At 39.8% G+C, this 17,680-nt stretch overlaps 2 protein-coding genes across 2 annotated transcripts; one reads left to right on the top strand and one right to left on the bottom strand.

Moving 5' to 3' along the window:
- The first annotated feature begins 3,595 nt into the window (after positions 1 to 3,595).
- si:ch211-107o10.3 (uncharacterized protein LOC407663 homolog) lies at positions 3,596 to 12,954 on the top strand. The gene is made up of 7 exons (XM_041837494.1): positions 3,596 to 3,887; positions 5,553 to 5,693; positions 5,791 to 5,982; positions 9,468 to 9,629; positions 11,590 to 11,706; positions 11,910 to 12,114; positions 12,288 to 12,954. Exons 1-7 carry the CDS (start codon positions 3,812 to 3,814, stop codon positions 12,382 to 12,384), a joined length of 990 nt encoding a protein of 329 aa, XP_041693428.1. The 5' UTR covers positions 3,596 to 3,811; the 3' UTR covers positions 12,385 to 12,954.
- A 134-nt stretch (positions 12,955 to 13,088) lies between these two features.
- On the bottom strand, positions 13,089 to 16,930 carry ankrd34c (ankyrin repeat domain 34C). Its single transcript, XM_041837493.1, has 2 exons — positions 16,791 to 16,930; positions 13,089 to 15,293 (listed from the first exon to the last, which is right to left on the bottom strand). The coding sequence occupies exon 2, from the start codon at positions 15,229 to 15,231 to the stop codon at positions 13,666 to 13,668; it is 1,566 nt and encodes a 521-aa protein (XP_041693427.1). The 5' UTR covers positions 15,232 to 15,293; positions 16,791 to 16,930; the 3' UTR covers positions 13,089 to 13,665.
- Between the last annotated feature and the right edge of the window lie 750 nt (positions 16,931 to 17,680).

Below are 17,680 nucleotides of genomic sequence, written 5' to 3'. Positions count from 1 at the left end.
TGAGGCTGTGCCCTTACGGTTTTTGACTGTAGCCAATAGGATCTTGTGGCTATTTGAGCATAATGTAGGCCTACCCACAAAACCAATAGAGCAAATCCCATAACATTTTCACATGGAAATAGCTTTTGATTTCTATGATATAACCTACAGTAGCCTATATTACCGGGAGCAAACTACCGCCCTCCAAGACACCTACAGCACCCGATGTCACAGGAAGGCCAAAAAGATCATCAAGGACATCAACCACCCGAGCCACTGCCTGTTCACACCGCTATCATCCAGAAGGCGAGGTCAGTACAGGTGCATCAAAGCTGGGACCGAGAGAATGAAAAACAGCTTCTATTTCAAGGCCATCAGACTGTTAAATAGCACATTAGAGGCTGCTGCTGCCTATTGAAATCACTGGCCACTTTAAGAAATGGAACACTAGTCACTTTAATAATGTTTACATATCTTGCACTACTCATCTCATATGTATATACTGTATTCAATTCTATAATATTCTACTGTATCTTAGTCCATGCCGCTCTGTCATTGCTTGTCCATATATGTATATATTCTTAAATTCCATTCCTTACTAGATTTGTGTGTATGGTATATATGTTGTGAAATTGTTAGATATTACTTGTTAGATATTACTGCACGGTCGGAGCTAGAAGCACAAGCATTTCGCTACACCCGCAATAACATCTGCTAAACACGTGTATGTGACAAATACAATTTGATTTGATTTGATGTGGTGTTCAATGCATTCCTACATTGCATGAGACTTTTAAAAACGTTTTTACATTATGAAGGGCTTGACATTAGTTAATACATTTTTACTTGGTCTGTAACACCATGGGCCAAATAGGTGACTGTAAATTGCATTGTATTGTGTTGTATGATGCAAGAACCCACATTACAAAATACAATTTATTATTATTACCATACAGAGAATTAGACCATGTAGGCTACCCCTCTGACTATTGTCTTATTTGCATATTCAAGCCTGTCTCAAAATACAACACTGCCCCTTTAATTAAGACATAAGCCTTTTACCTGACTCCTTTCAAAGGCAGCTTGAAATGTAGCCTACACCTTTTGTACTCTTGTAGAAAGCAGTAACTCCCCATTGCTGACCTATACTAGCAAATAATATCAACAAATGTTCACAGGTGCGGCTCTGATCTGAAAAGCGCATTCATTCACTCTGGGGTGATTGAAAGACCCCTCCTGGGCTACCTCCCAATAGAAATCTACTCTGTTGCGTTGAAAAGGGGCTAATATACTGTAATGTTGATTCGATCACAGAAAAAACGTTGATCTATATAGTAAAAACTACTGGGGTGAACTCAGTGAAGTTCAATCTCTTGCGTCTCTGCGCGGCTTGGCGTGGCAGTGCTGGAGGAGGTGCGCAGTTTATGCCTCAATCACACCGACAGGGATATTGTGCAAAATGGTACACAACATCATCTGGATATGTGTGCAACACAAGTTCAACATTCACCTTCTGCTACCATTTATGTCAAGCCGTCTATGCAAAGGCTACAGTTTGATGCATAGGTACGATAAATCCAATGTATGCACCACACAGAACGCACTGCAACACCAAAGGCTGGGCCTAATATAGTGTATAAGAGGTCATACAATACGTTTTGTAGTGATTCTTATGTTGATGATGTGGTGTGTAATGAGGAGCAACCAAACCTAATATTGGGTTGATAATGTCTAGGGGACATTTTTGTCCTCCCACCCCAGTCTGTGAAAAAAACAGCACGCCAACCCCCAAACTACGTCCCGTAGCTATTATGATATACACCGAATGAGATGCAGCCATGATTAATTTGAATAGAATAAGATGTTTTAGGTAGGCATAATTGACTGTCAGCAGCAGTTAGAGCAAAGACATTCTATGCTGGTTGCCCAAATTCACAGTGTAGTTAATATATTCTATGGGTTGATAGGCCCAGATGGGTTGTATATGGACTGGGTTATGGAGCCGAAACAATCCTCTCACATTCCATCTCCTCTGTGAAGGGCTCTAATTTTAGCAGTGGAGGGTTACCATACTGGGAGAAAGAATGGGAAGTGCACAGTCATGTGAGAGTCAAAGCTTGGAAGTGAGCCAGTCCCTCAGTTCAGACCAGGCAGGCAGGTCACCTCCCAAGTCTTCATAAAGTCAGAGGCGGGAGGGCGTTAAAGGACAAAGACACTCGGAGTGGACATTTTAATCAACTTATGTGTTTGAGCACAGGTTTTACACACATGCCACAAATAAACTACTTAATTTCCTCCACTAAAAATGTTGATATATATGACATCAGTACTACTTTGAAACTCAGAAGTACACAAATGTATGCATTTGTTTTCTTCTGAATAGATGGGCTTGTGGTTGGTTATCCTCCAGATCCCTGGACAAGATTTACATTTTAGTCATTTAGCAGACGCTCTTATCCAGTGCATACATTCTTTTTATTTTATTTTTTCATACTGCCCCCCCCCTGGGAAACAAACCCACAACCCTGGCGTTGCAAGCGCCATGCTCTACCAACTGAGCTACACGTTTCCATTTAATTCATTTTCACTCCTACAGTGAAAGGTCAATCAGAGGAGAGGCAGTGCTATGACATAATATGATGACTTGCGTGAGCACCTACCCTTTTGACCCTTAGAATGGAAAAGTATATATATATATATATATATATATATATATATATATATATATATATATATATATATATATATATATATATATATATATATATATATATATATATATTCCAGGCAGTCTGGAATGCAGTTCAACCTATTACGAACAGATCAAGTATTACCCAACAAACTGTGAAAAGGCCCTAAGGTACAAATGTCAGGTACATATCTTTAGGGCACCTTCCGTTCTGGATGGCACAAACAGTAATCTATCGTCTTGTGACAAATTCAGGGTTCAGAGATAACACAATGTCCAGTTTACCCACATCTCTTTATTACACCTTACCCTAGTGATGATCTAAATCTGGTATAACATACTGTATCATTATACAAACCAATGAGAGGGAAAAAATCTGGACATTCTACACTTATAGGATCAGTTTCTCCATATGAAAGAGGTTATTATGGCGTAGAAGTAACCCAATAGGCATTAAATAATTAATCACATTGCCTAAATGTGGCCCAAGAAAGATGTTATCTCCTCAGTGTGGTTTTGTATACAGTCTATGGTTTGATCAATCACGTGTATGGGTTTGATTGACTTCCACAATCGGTTGTAGGCCTATGAAAAATAATTTGCCTCCTGTTCCTCAGTTGGTAGAGCATGGCGCTTGCAACGCCAGGGTTGTGGGTTCGATTCCCACGGGGCGCCAGTATGAAAAATGTATGCACTCACTAACTGTAAGTCGCTCTGGATAAGAGCGTCTGCTAAATGACTAAAATGTAAATGTGTTCTATCAGCCTCACCTGCTGGAATAAAATATTAATGATTTTGTATATTGTGAGTGGACGTGGAGCGACCTCTGCTGGATGAATATTGTAGATGAAACAATAGGCAACCCAGCCTATGATTGGTCCAAAAATGATATAAATTAATCTGTACCAATAGGATTCCCCCGTTCTGTAACACGTTGTTTCTTTGACCTTCCAGTACTTCCTGATTGCACATTACATCACATTGATAAACAGTTTTATTTCGACAAAGTTGATATGTATGAGATTATTATATATTTTAGTTGAATTAACTAGAGGTTCTTCTGGTTCTTTTCGTTGAATAGACGTGGGCAACATTGAATGAGAGGTTACTTCTACAGTCAGTAGCAGTTAAATAACTGATAACATGCAGAACTACGGTAAAGCAATAAATACTTTTGTTGGACAATATCCGACAGGGATCGCTCTTATCGCAATCACAGGTAAAAACATACTTTTTTTAAATTATCACAGGTCCTTCATGAAATGTAACAACAACGTAGGTAACGTAGCAAAGTCGTGTAACTCAATTGGTCCAAAAAAAGCTTTTGATTTAACCTAATTTTAACATTCTGTCAAAGAGCACATGTTCAACTTAATAAAAAACTATTTTACCCATCTCAAAGAGGTTTATATATAAAAAATGACTATAGTAAGTGCATGTTAAGTGCCAAATAAAGTAGCAGGGTTGACCATAACAGGACTGACGATTTAATCTTTAAATCAGCCATAAATCCGCTTGTGACAGGGGGAATGGAAGCTTGTTGTGTTCAACAGGGAGGGGCAATTGAATGCAAGTTTCACAAAACATGTGTTATTGTTTAAACATTTATAGCTTGTCTATCTATAGGTAGCAGGGTTGACGTGTTATGCTCGAACCGCTCAGTTTTCCACCACAACACACCAGAAAATGGCCCAAAATAGTAAAAACTGTTTACCTGCTTTTACACTATGATTGACTATAAGATGTTTCTTTTGGGAAAAAAATAAAATATAAATAGTATACTTAAAATTTAAAAGGGATGCAAAAGGCACTATTTTCATGGAACAATCCAGCTACGATCTCTCACTGTAACTGTAAACACTGAGGTATATGACTGTAAAGGCTTCTGTGGGTGGGAGGAAGGGGTCCCTGGTTGTGGCGGGGCGGATGGGGATGTGGGGCTGGCCAGGCACCTCAGGTAGGCTATTAGGGAAGGGAGGGGGATGGAAGCCGGGAGGGGTGGAACATGTGGTACATACATGACGTCCATAACTACCGAATCATCACTGTTTTTATTTGAACTTCATAAAGTGTTTTAGTTTTCAAATCCTTTCTGCAGTCTGATGGACATCCTGACAGATTTCGTCTGTCCCTATTGTGATGTCATCATATCAGATACTGTCTTGCCCTATTCTGATGTCATCACATCAGATTCCATAAAAATAAGAATGTCAGATTCTGTCTGGCACTATTGTAATGTAATCAAATCAGATTCTGACTGGCCCATGTTTTGATGTCATCAGATCAGATTCTGTCTCACCCTATTCTGATGTCATCCCATCAGATTCTGTCTGGCCCTGTTGTGATGTCATCAAATTTGAGAACTGTCTGGCCTTGTTGTGATGTCATCACATCAGAGGTTTTAACATAGAGATCCTATTACATTATTCTCAGTCCTAATTCTATGGGTTTTAAATTCTACCCCCAGAAATTATGTCTAGTGTTATTTTGTTGTGATGTCATCACATCATATTCCCTCTGGCCCTGTGATGTCAAGGATTCATCTGACTCTAGATACTAGATGCATTTTGTTCACCTGGTGTGCTAAGAGGGCGGAGGTTGCATCTTTAGAATGGGACTTCTGAAACCTAACATCAAGTTCACCAATTGTGTCAGACTGAGCTTTTAAAGCTTAAATTCATGTGCAAAATAAATGGAAAATCTTGGAATAATTGTCTGACCAAGTTAGTCGGATTGACTTGTAAAGTTACTAAATTATGATTAATCATAACAGTTTATGACTTTTAAACTATCTATAAGCTACTTTATAAACTACTTATAAACCATTTACAAATAAATTATAAAGTGTACCTCAATGTAAGGTGTTACCATAATATTGTGACAGGAGTGGGGCTCTTTGCTCTGCGTAAATGGCTGGCTGGAGGGGTGTGTACGAGCAAAGCCCGGCTGGACGGGAAGACTGTCCTTATCACCGGAGCCAACACTGGGATTGGGAAAGAGACTGCTGTTGACATGGCTAGCAGGGGTGAGCAACAAGTATTCGACTTCTTCTCTGTTCATTGTAGTTAGACAGTTGATGTGATGAGCTCACAGTGTAATGTCTGTTCTGTGTTTGGCCACAGGGGCGAGGGTTATTCTGGCCTGCAGGGACATGACAAGAGCCAATCAAGCCGCAGAGGGCATCAGGAAGAGGAGTGGCAATGGGAATGTGATTGTCAAAAAGTTGGACTTGGCATCCCTACAGTCGGTGCGACAGCTAGCCAAAGAGATCCTGGAAAGTGAAGAGAGACTGGACATCCTTATTAATAATGCAGGTAGAGGGACACTTCCCAGCTAGCACATAACATTATGAGAACCATATGTTTCTTATAGCTTGGTGAGCGCGTGATTGTCCTATAGTTATTTTGCATACAACCTTCCCACAACCTTATGGGAATGGTGCAGGATAGTTGTTTAACAGAAAGTTTCCTAAACGTTTTCTTGTGGTTTTTATGGAACGTTTTCTGAACATTCTCAGAACAATTTGAGAACATTACTTTAAAAAGAACCATGAGGAAACCTGTAGTAAACGTTATGCTGAAGTACTGAAATTCCCACAGAAGAACGTTGTTTCTTAATGTTCTCTGGACTATTTGACAACCTTCCCAATGTCAAACCAGTTGGAGAATGTTCCTAGAAAATTACCAAAATAGAAATGAAATGTAACCATATTATTTCAAAACATATACATTCCGTTGTCAGCATCAACACAACTCTCTCTATCCTCTTGTTAAGTGTATTCGGGTGATCTTAATGAGTGATTGTTTCCTTTGAAACAGGGTCTGTTTAAATAGACTAAAATGAACAGCTTTGTATGCTTAAAAAAACATGGCATACTAGCTCCATCCTGGTGGCGCAGTGGACTAATTCCATGGATAGAGAACAGAAGATTATAGGTTCGAATCTCACTGATGCCGTGTCACAATATAAAATAAATGTGTTTGCATGATTAATGCCTAAGGAAATTAATTTCCCTGTGTTCTATCTGTGCTTGGAGTTCAGAAAAGCTAACCCAAAATAAGCTATCAGTGTTATTAAACGTCTTGTTGAAACATTCAGTGAAAGTTTTAAGGTAGTTATTAAAAACCTCAAAATAACCTATAATGTCATTAATAAAACCTCCCAGGAAAACTTTCAAGGAACCAGAGTAAAACATTCTCAGAACCTCCCTGCAACCTAAAAGTAAATGTTCCCAGAACAGGCAAAGTTAATCAAAGGTTCAGTTTTACCGCTCAAGAAACGTATGGCTTCGTTCCCACAACCAATGTGAAACCAAAAACAACTTGAGGTGTCATAAAAAAGAAATGCGCCCCCCTCCCCAATGAAAAAAATATTTTCACATTACCCTCCCCTTGTACTGTAAAATAAATTGAACACCCTCCCCCCTCATTGAATTAACTCAAAATAATGTTTACGACCACAAATAACAATAACTGTAGCGACCCTGTGTTTATAAACGTGAATATCTACTGTGGTTTTGTGGCACATTCAATGCCACGCAGGGTTACGGGCCAGAAGGTTGAGGGTTCGCCGACCACCACAGAGGAGCTCACTCTCCCTGCCTGTTTCATTTCTTCACGATCAGAGCTGGTTTCAGACAATGATCAGCTAGGGGAAATCAGATTTTAAACATTTTGATGCCATATTTATAATTCTATAATTATTTTCCACCAATAGGTTTATGTGCCAAATCACCACACAACAATAAACAAAACATACTGACATGGTTTGCGTTTTCAACGCCACAATAAATAGACTGTCAATCTGGACAGAAAACAAATCCCTCCCTAATTTCTAGGCTTACCCAGTATCAAATTGACTTGTTGCAGATAAAAGTCTGCGGAAATACGTAGTGCACATAAAAATACCTTTTGAGGTTAAATTCCCATGTATCGAATAAAAAATGCAAGTTAAATGGGTTTCCATCACATTTTCAACTGCAGGCATACTGATGGGTTTGTCACAAAAAAAATTGCGTAGGTACAGGTATAGCGAATGTGCCCACTATGGTATTGGCACGTGCGCTCTAGCCAACAGCTTGCAGATACAGTGCAGGTATAGCTTACTACATGATGAGATTATTATGGACAAAATATTATTTTTATTTGTCAAATGGCAGCCAAGCATCTATTGATCATCATGTCACCAGAATAAGACCCTCGATATTTATTGAAAGGAGCATCAACCTCATCACTGTGCCCTTTTACACCGCCCTGTGAAGTTCATCATAATTTATTTAATCTGTAGCCTAATAAACTGCATGCTTTCCCATGATGTGGATAATTTTTTTATCAAACATGTAGGCTACTTTACTCACATAGATTTTTTGGATGGAAACCTGGTTAATGTCAAGGATGCTGGAATTATATTTTGGATGAATGTGCGCATGCCTACAGGATAATTTTTGAAGTAGCCTAATCAGATTAAAACATTGTGACTGGTTGTGTTTATGCCACATATAAAAAGTAATACATTAAACAAGTTAAATTATCAATATTTAGGCTATATTGAAGCATTAGCGTCTAGGTGCATGAGGAATAGCCACTCGGATTGGAGAGGAGGCAGAGCATGTGTTAAGCTTTCCTGAATAACTGGGCCTGCCGGGAGCATATGTGTTCACGTTATTATAGGACGACTTGGGAGAATGGTGATCTGCAACAGACAGCGCATTCAGTATCAGAAGTAAAAATAAAGCCAGACTGGCCTGCTACTGTGTCTTTCTATAAACGGTTGAGAGTAGACCCACAACTGATCCAAATCAAATGAAACATTCAAATCACAGGACATTTTCACTGCAGCCTAGAATAGTCTAGAATGTTGTACTCACTTGAAAACAATAATGCCATTATTCGTAGCATTGAGGTTTTGTAGGCTAGTCTAGGTAGGATAATTGTATTGTCTCTAAACAAGATCAATAGAGGAGATTTTTTATCTGTTTGTCTCATGTCTTCACTGTTCTTTCATGCGCAATGATGCACCTGGCCTCTCCACTGCCTATCAGCTATTCCTATTTGTTCTGGTTGATTCATATAAAACATTGATGGAGCTTTTAATGTTTTTATGTGTGGTATGATTGCTAGTTAGCCTATTGCAGATCTGGACAAACAATCCACCTACCACTATTGTCACTATGAATGGTGGATCGAGGGCAGGATAGACCGTTAGACTGGTAGACTACTGACCTGTGGTATAGTAAAAGTTAGCACAAAGTGTAGTGCATATGGGATGTACCAAAACACCTTGATTATAGTGGCGCATGCGAGCAGTTTGGCTAGGATGGAATAAATTATATAGTAAAACCTGCAACTAGCGAATGTAAACCAGGGGAAAAAACGCACTGCCCTCCCCTGTGCCCAAGAAAAAAAAACACAACCCTCCCCAAAGCCCAAAAAAAAGTTTGACAACCCTCCCCTATTTTCGACCAGTAAATTACGATCCGTCCCTTGGCAAGCATGGTAACGTTGCACTATTCAGCTGTGCTCATTGTTAATAGGGTAATAGTTGACTGCCATTCCGCGCGTGGCTAATTTATAGTAAAGGAGGAGGAGTGACATGACGCTGTGCTGTTGATGAGAAGATTGTAAACATTATAAATAAATTACCACTGTGCCCATAGAAGAGGAAGCAATGTGAATTATATTGTGCTTACTAAATGAAGTTAAGTGAGCTATTCATTCAGACCAGCCTTACTGATTGAACCTACATTATCAACTACATTTCAGAGAGTAGACTAACTTTTCTTCTCTGTGTCTGTTGATAGGTATCATGAGCTGTCCAAAATGGCAAACTGAAGATGGCTTTGAGATGCAGTTTGGTACCAACCACTTGGGCCACTTTTTATTGACAAATTGCCTTTTGGATCTCCTTAAGAAATCAGTCCCAAGCCGTATTGTCAATGTCTCCAGTTTAGCTCATGAAAAAGGTATAACTTTGTCTTTGTCATTTACCATATAAGACAATGATTCAGTGTTTATAGGATATATGATTGATTGCCCAAACAAAATCCATGATTTAGCCTGTAATTGTAGATTTAATTCATAAAGTGTTTTCATGTACGGTGCCTTCAGAAATATTAATACCCCTTGACTTATTCCACATTTTGTTGTGTTACAGCCTGAATTCAAAATTGATTAAATAGATTTCTCTCACCCATTTACTCACAATACCCCACAATGACAAAGTGAAAACATGTTTTATGTTTTGCACATTTATTGAAAATGAAATACAGAAATATCTCATTTACATAAGTATTCACACCCCTGAGTCAATACTTTGTCGAAGCACCTTTGGCAGCGATTACAGCTGTGAGTCTTTCTGGGTACGTCTCTAAGAGCTTTTCACTCCTGGATTGTGAAACATTTGGCCATTATCATTTTCAAAATTTTTCAAGCTCTGTCAAATGTGTTGTTGATCATTGCTAGACAACCATTTTCAGGTCTTACCATAGATTTTCAAGCAGATTTAAGTCAAAACTGTAACTCGGACACTCAGGAATATTCACTGTCGTCTTGGTAAGCAACTCCAGTGTAGATTTGGCCTTGTATTTTAGGTTATTGTCCTGCTGAAAGGTGAATTAATCTCCCAGTGTCTAGTGGAAAGCAGACTGAACCAGGTTTTCCTCTAGAATTTTGCCTATGCTTAGTTCCATTCCGTTTCATTTTTATCCTGAAAAACTCCCCAGTCCTTAATAATTACAAGCATACCCATAACATGATGCAGCTACCACTATGCTTGAAAATATGGAGAGTAGTACTGTAATGGATTTGCCCCAAACATAACACTTTGTGTTCAGTTTTTTTTTTTTGTTATTTAGCAGATGCTCTTATCCAGAGCGACTTAGAGGAGCAATTAGGGTTAAGTGCCTTGCTCAAGGGCACATCGACAGATTTTTCACCTAGTCGGCTTGGGGATTAGAACCACCAACCTTTCGGTTACTGGCACAACGCTCTTAACCACTAAGCTACCTTACTTTATTGCCTTGTTGCAAACAGTATGCATGTTTTTTATTGTTTTTTATTCTGTACAGGTTTCCTTCTTTTCACTCTGTCAATTAGGTTAGTATTGTGGAGTAACTACAATGTTGTTGATCCAACTTCAGTTTTCTCCTATCACAGCCATTAAACTTGCCTAGTTAAATATAGGTTAAATTAAATTAAATTGAAAAAAAAGCAATTAAACTCTGTAACTGTTTTAAAGTCACCATTGGCTCATGGCGAAATCCCTGAGTGGTTTCCTTCCTCTCCAGCAACTGAGTTATGAAGGATGCCTGCATCTTTGTAGTGACTGGGTGTATTGATACACCATCAAAAGTGTAATTAATAACTTGCTCAAACGGATATTCAATGTCTACTTTTCTTTATTTATACGATCTACCAATAGGTGCCCATCTTTGCGAAGCATTGGAAAACCTCCCTAGTCTTTGTGGTAGAATCTGTTTTTGAAATTCACTGCTCAACTGAGGGACCTTACAGATAATTGTATGTGTGGGGTACAGAGATGAGGTAGTCATTCAAAAATCATGTTAAACACTATTATTGCACACAGTCCATGCAACTTATTATGTGACTTGTTAAGCAATTTTTTACTCCTGAACTTATTTAGGCTTGCCATAACAAAGGGGTTGAATACTTATTGACTCAAGACATTTCAGCTTTTCATTTTTAATTAATTTGTAATAGTTTTGAAAAACATAATTCCACAAATCTCAATTTAATCCATTTTCAATTCAGGCTGTAACACAACAACATTTGGAAAAAAGTCAAGTGGTATGAATACTTTCTGAAGGCACTGTACCTTTCCTTGCTTAGTGTTAGTCCACCTTTTGACATTATATCCATATGTGACTTACTATGTGCCACTTTTAAGAATACTTTTTTCAACAGGTGAGATTTATTTTGATGACATAAACTTAGATAAAGATTACAGTCCATGGAAAAGCTACCGGCAAAGTAAGCTAGCTAATGTGCTCTTCACTAGGGAGCTGGCAACACGACTACAAGGTAATTCAACTCCGCTGCACAACATCATTTCATTTTACAGCATGCATTTGGCAGTATGTTAGTAACACTGTTTGGCATAACAAAGGCATGAAGTACAATGTGTGTTGCATCTCTCTTCAATAGAGTGGCAGCAGACTTACTGCATTGAATTAGGCTGATACAAGACATTACCTGTGTTTGTGTGTGTCTCTCTGTAACTGTAGGAACTGGAGTAACTACATATAGCCTCCATCCTGGGGTCATCCGGACTGAGCTTGGCCGGCACTTCTGGCCCGCCATGCCCCTGTGGAAAAGAGCCATCTACAAGCCTCTCATGTTTTGGCTCAAGTCCCCCAGAGAGGGAGCCCAGACCACCATCCACTGTGCTGTAGAAGAAAGCCTGGCAGATGTCAGTGGACTCTACTACAGGTCAGACGCCATCAGAGCTTGTATTTGTCCAACCTTAGCTTCTTTTCACTGTTGGTGTTACTTTGCATGCTTACAGTATATGGATCTTGGTAAGATTAATACTAGGATATATTCAATGTGTGTCATTAACTTTGTGTGTGTGTTTGGAATATTTTTTTCTGTCCTGGTTACAGTGACTGCGCCCCAAAAACTGTGGCCCTTCAGGGCCAGGATGATGCAGCTGCCAAGAAGCTGTGGGACCTGAGTGCCTCCATGGTTGGTCTGGCATGATGGACCTGGTTACCACCAGGACTGGCCTAGCCTTTAGAATGTTGACATATTACCATCTGATGATGATGAACTGTGAAATGCATCCAAACCTCATTGCATTCAGTAAGAAACTGTTGAATGACATTTGTTTAAGTTACATTTATTTAGAATATACAGCAAACTACATACAAAAATACTATGCATCAAAATATGTTAACGTTAGCCTTTTAAACAGAAGGAATGTCTCATAATTAAGTTACATGGAAGCTGTATGAACTTTTACTACATAAGTGTAAATTCTATTCTAGAGGAACAAGGATCACTAAAGTCTGTATTTACGTACGTTTGTAGTATACACATTATGTTGTCTTGTCATGGAACTGATGTATGAAAATACATGTGCTATATCTACAAAACATTTAGAGAAACAACATACATTGTTCTCTTGGGTAATTTAAAATGTACGATAATAAAGTGCTGATTTACATAATCTCTTTAATTGTACCTAGCTAAGGCATATAAATCATATATGATTTGTGTATATTCTGAGCCTTTCATATTGGACATTAAACCAACGGCACTAAAACAAAACATATTGTGGTTGCATTATGAATGATAAATTACTTTTTGATCCACTCTCTTTTCCGATAATTTGTCTGGAAGGCACTGTGTACAAGTTTGCTACAAAACAATCAACCTCAATTTAATACTAAAGCTACAACATACCCCCCATCTGCATGTTGCACTAATAACAACATTCTACACAACTAGATGGCTTGTTGGCTACACATGTACCTCCTACTGTATGTGTTCTTAGGATTGCACATCTAAAGGATTCAATGGACCAAAGAAGATTATTATGAATATACTTGCATTCAAATAATTTTAATGATTTTAAAATGTCTAAAAATGTAATGCTTTTTTTATCTCTCAGCCAACCCTGTTCCTGGAGAGCTACCAGCCTGTAGATTTTTGCTCCAACTCTAATAATTAGCTGGTTGATAAGCTAAATCAGTTTTGCGAAACCCTACAGGAGGGTAGCTCTCCAGGAACAGGGTTAGAGAGCCCTGCTTTAGATGTTGCTAGTGTCTAACCTGTAATGTTGAATAGGTGGTGCTGATATTCTAAGAGCATCCATAACATTTACAACTTTATACCGGTAAGCAAGTTATATCCATGTTACACTGGTTTTCTAAGAGGAAAGGTTGAAATTCCAATTAGCAAAATCAGGACATTTCCTTTAGAAAAGTTACCCTTTTATTACGTTGTGAACATTGCTACATCTACAAACAATGAGTCCCACTACAGCTCCTCAAAAGCAGATAGTTGCTTCATTTGCTCCACTTGCATAGAGTGCCTCCTTACAAGTTTCTTCTTTGACTTGAGCTGGCCTCTCTTTGGTGAGTTTGGTGCTACTGGAGCTATTGATCTGAAACCTGAGGCAAGAGGGGACGAGGGCTTGCTGCTGGCTCCAATGTCGGGGATTGGAGGGTTGGGGTTGAAGTTCAGTGGGGGTAGATGGCCAGGCCGGGTATGGGAAATGTAGTCCAGCAGCAGAGTCCCCGAACCTCGCCTCTCCAAGAGGCCTGGTGCGCGGCGACGTGCTGTGCTAGGAGATGACGTGCTGGCATTGCTGTCTAGGGACTCCCTGGAGCTAGTCAGCATGGCTAATGGAGAAGTGTTGAGTTTCCTCCTCTCTAGAGGAACCTTAGGAGAGTCCAGTATGCCAGAGTCTGAGTACAGCTGGGAGTCTGAGTCATAGTGGTCAGTGCCCAGCCGTCTCCTATAGACAGTGTCTCTCAAGCTGGCTGGCACACTGTTGCTGCTACTGTCCTGGTCTGCAGGGACGGTGCTACGCCGGGCCAGGGGCTGATGCTGACACAGAGACCTCTCATATGCCGATTTGGAAGTTAGAGGGACAGACAATGAGGATGACATTTGTGGGAACAACACATCCTTGCCATCCACACTGTTTTGTCGAGACAGGGTCGATCTCTTGGACAGAGCGAGTCCATTGACGCCTGTGACGACCTCATCAGAGGTGGCGCTCTTACTCTCCTCATGGGCCGCAGCTGCAGCCAGGACGGAGGGAGCGATCAGCCCCCAGGGCTCTGACTGCAGACGCTTCAGCTGGGGTAAACGAGCACGCTTGGGGTTGGCTGGTCGCCGTGTGGGAGAGGTCGGCCCGTTGGGAAGCTTTGCTGCTGTGCTGGACGATATTTTCAACTTTGTCTGGAAACTGAAGATAGTGTTGTGCTGATCAGCTGAGTTAGGTGAGGGGGAGGTGTTCAGCTCAATGTCAGAGGGAGTGGTGCAGAATGCCGGGGAGCACCTATCCTCTAGCTCTGGGGAAGGGGGGACATTAAGGTACTGCTTGGTGGTTTTGGTGCCAGAGGGTGACTTGTCTGTGGTGATAATGATGACCTCTTTGCCCTTGGCTTTACATGCGTCTAGGAGAACCTTTAGGGTCTCTTTATCATCTGCATTGACTGCATAGACCAAAGCAGAGGCCCCGCTCCTGTCTTCCAGACTTGGGTCTGCCCCATTGGTCAACAGGTGGGACACCACCTCATGCCCCGCCCTCTGGCTGCAGGCGTGCATCAGGGCTGTCCGGCCTGCTTTGTCCTGGATGTTGGGGTCAGCCTTGTTATCCAGCAGGTACTTGACCAGCTTTGCCTTGCTGACACTCTGCGGGTCGCTGTGTTTGGACATGCAGACCACCATGAGCGGTGTCTCTCCTCGCTCGTTGCTCTCATTGATGTAGGCACCCCCCTCTAGCAGGAGCCTGGTGAGCCGCAGGCGTCTGAGCCACACCGCCTTCAGAAGCGAGTTCCCATCTGTCCGCAGCTCCAGTATGTCTGCCATCATCGCCAAGACAACCACAGATAGCACCCTCCCTCAGTGGTGAAAGGCAGTCACAACCTGCAGCCCTTCAAACAAAGTATTGGTTTATTGCATTATATTTTGTTCAATCTATAGGTCTGCTTACTGATTCATCTAGTATTATCACACAAGGAGTCATCACAATGGATACTTGCCAAGCCTCTCAAGACTACCACCAGGAGGCAGTCTGTGTTCAGTAAAAATCACTTTTGAAGACATGGACAAGTATGGCAATTGTGGATGAAGCTTTATACCTATTTAAGTAGCGTTATTGTCAAAACAGGAAACTAATTGTAGCAATGAAAAAAATATAATTTCGTGAATAGGGCCCTAACCTTTCTATATACCCTGATGAAGACAGCTTGGCTGTCAAAACGTTGGTTATACAATTATTGCATCTGAGCTCCTAGAGTGCGCAGCTCTCCTTTTCTTTTTCAAGGGGCCTAATCTTGTCACATGTATCTTCTGTAAGCTTCCATCTCCCTGTGTAAAACATAAATTAGATGGAAGAATGTGCGTTATAGGCTATATGTAGGCTAAACGTTATGTATTTAAATCAAGCAATTTATCTTGAATGTATTGCTTGCTAGATGGATATTTTTTTTTTTTTTTTTTTATGCTCTGTAGTTGACCAATTAATCCCAGATCCAAGACTATAAATTAATTAGTTATAGTTTTAGATCATAAAATTCCAATAAAATAGATCATGACATATGGAGATAATCATATGATTGTAGAAGAAAACATTCTCACCATGAGCGTTAACATCCTAATCATACCATAGCATACATTTACATTTACATTTACGTCATTTAGCAGACGCTCTTATCCAGAGCGACTTACAAATAGGTGCATTCACCTTATAGCCAGTGGGATAACCACTTTACAATGTTTTTTTGTTTTTTTTTAGAAGAGTATAGAAGAGTATGCCTACAGAAAAAACAACTACTTTGAAATGGAATGTTCAAATATTTTTTTTTATTACAAGACTCGATGACAACTAAGATGCGTCTTCTTCGGGTAGGCTACCTAATGTGCATGATCTGATAAATATATATTACCATCATCCTCGCGCGATCGCCTATAATAGGCTATAGCGCGTCGCTGTCCATGGTCCTCATTTTGGATTACTTGTTTGAGACGCGTGTCTGGTATAAAACGTTTCACTACAAAATTCATAATCTGTTGCACAATGTAGGCTACTTTTTTTTATGCACTTGTAATATCTACTATGATCCCTGTGTCATTAAAATAACAAAGTAGCACAAAAAGGACCACAATTTAAGGTGTTGGTTATATGCTCCTCACGTTTCATATTCTCATTAGCTAAACTATTTTCAATTATCAGATCATAGTAGGCTTCTCAACAAAAAAAGTGTGTGGTCTATATAATGTTAGTTTGAAACCTTGGATATTGGAAATTACATGAATGGTATATTAATGTTGACTATTTATGTTTCTTGCTAAAAACAATCTGCATTCATCCCCATGTTCCTATGCAAAATATCAAGAAGGTTTAACTGTCATTGAAGCATGTAGCTTACCTGATCCAGGCTTGTCATGTTCAAAGGTGCCCCAAATGTTTTGTCATTAGCTATCCTGAAACATAATGAAAATAAAAGTTTTCAAATGGTTCTTCGTTATAGTCCCTGAATTTATTCGGAGCTTCTCAAATACTGTCCTAGTTTAGGTTCAGAGCTCTGGCACCATAGCGCATCATGCTGGTCGCTTTTGTTATGGAAACGCAATAGATCAGTCCAATAGGCGGCATTCCTTTCACTGCGCAAGAATCACAACCTCAAGATACTGGGGGTATAAATAACTTTGTTTTGCCTGGTGAATGAAACGTGCATTTTTCTTGACGTCAGAGTTGACAAAAATAAAGATTGCATCTGGTGAGAACCTGTCACATTTTTCATGTCTGCAGCACACACAAACCAGTTCTACCTTCCAATAAAATGGAAAGTTTAACAGTTTTATAACATGTTTATAATTACTTGTTTTTCTTTATGGCTTAGCCTATATCCCACTACCACAAGATAAGGAGAATCAAGATTCAGTTTATATAAAGGTCATCAAAGTATAATGGAATATTTGTGTACACTGGAAGTTATAGCCTGCAGTTTCAAATGATCATTCACATTAACATCAAAGCAGCACTCCCCAAGAGAGGATGCCTTTCACTTCAGCAGTGATGAATTCATGAACTTCTTAGATGAAAAGATCATGATCATTAGAAAGCAAATTACGGACTCCACTTTGAATCTGCATATTTCTCCAAAGCTCAGCTGTCCTGAGTCTGCACAAAACTGCCAGGACGAATGGAGACACTCAAGTTTTTTTATCTTATATCTCTTGACACATTCATGAAAATAGTAATGGCCTCTAAACCTTCAAGCTGCATACTGGACCCTATTCCAACTAAACTACTGAA

This window comes from Coregonus clupeaformis, chromosome 19, assembly GCF_020615455.1.
Source record: "Coregonus clupeaformis isolate EN_2021a chromosome 19, ASM2061545v1, whole genome shotgun sequence".
Classification (NCBI taxonomy): Eukaryota; Metazoa; Chordata; class Actinopteri; order Salmoniformes; family Salmonidae; genus Coregonus; species Coregonus clupeaformis.
This window is presented reverse-complemented; position numbering and strand designations above follow the sequence as displayed.

Excerpts from the sequence above, each read along its gene's own strand:
- si:ch211-107o10.3 (XM_041837494.1), top strand. The coding sequence starts at position 3,812 with ATGCAGAACTACGGTAAAGCAATAAATACTTTTGTTGGACAATATCCG. Across the intron at positions 3,888-5,552 it reads CGCTCTTATCGCAATCACAG|GAGTGGGGCTCTTTGCTCTG; the intron begins GTAAAAACATAC and ends ATATTGTGACAG. Across the intron at positions 5,983-9,467 it reads CATCCTTATTAATAATGCAG|GTATCATGAGCTGTCCAAAA; the intron begins GTAGAGGGACAC and ends GTCTGTTGATAG.
- ankrd34c (XM_041837493.1), bottom strand. The coding sequence starts at position 15,231 with ATGATGGCAGACATACTGGAGCTGCGGACAGATGGGAACTCGCTTCTG.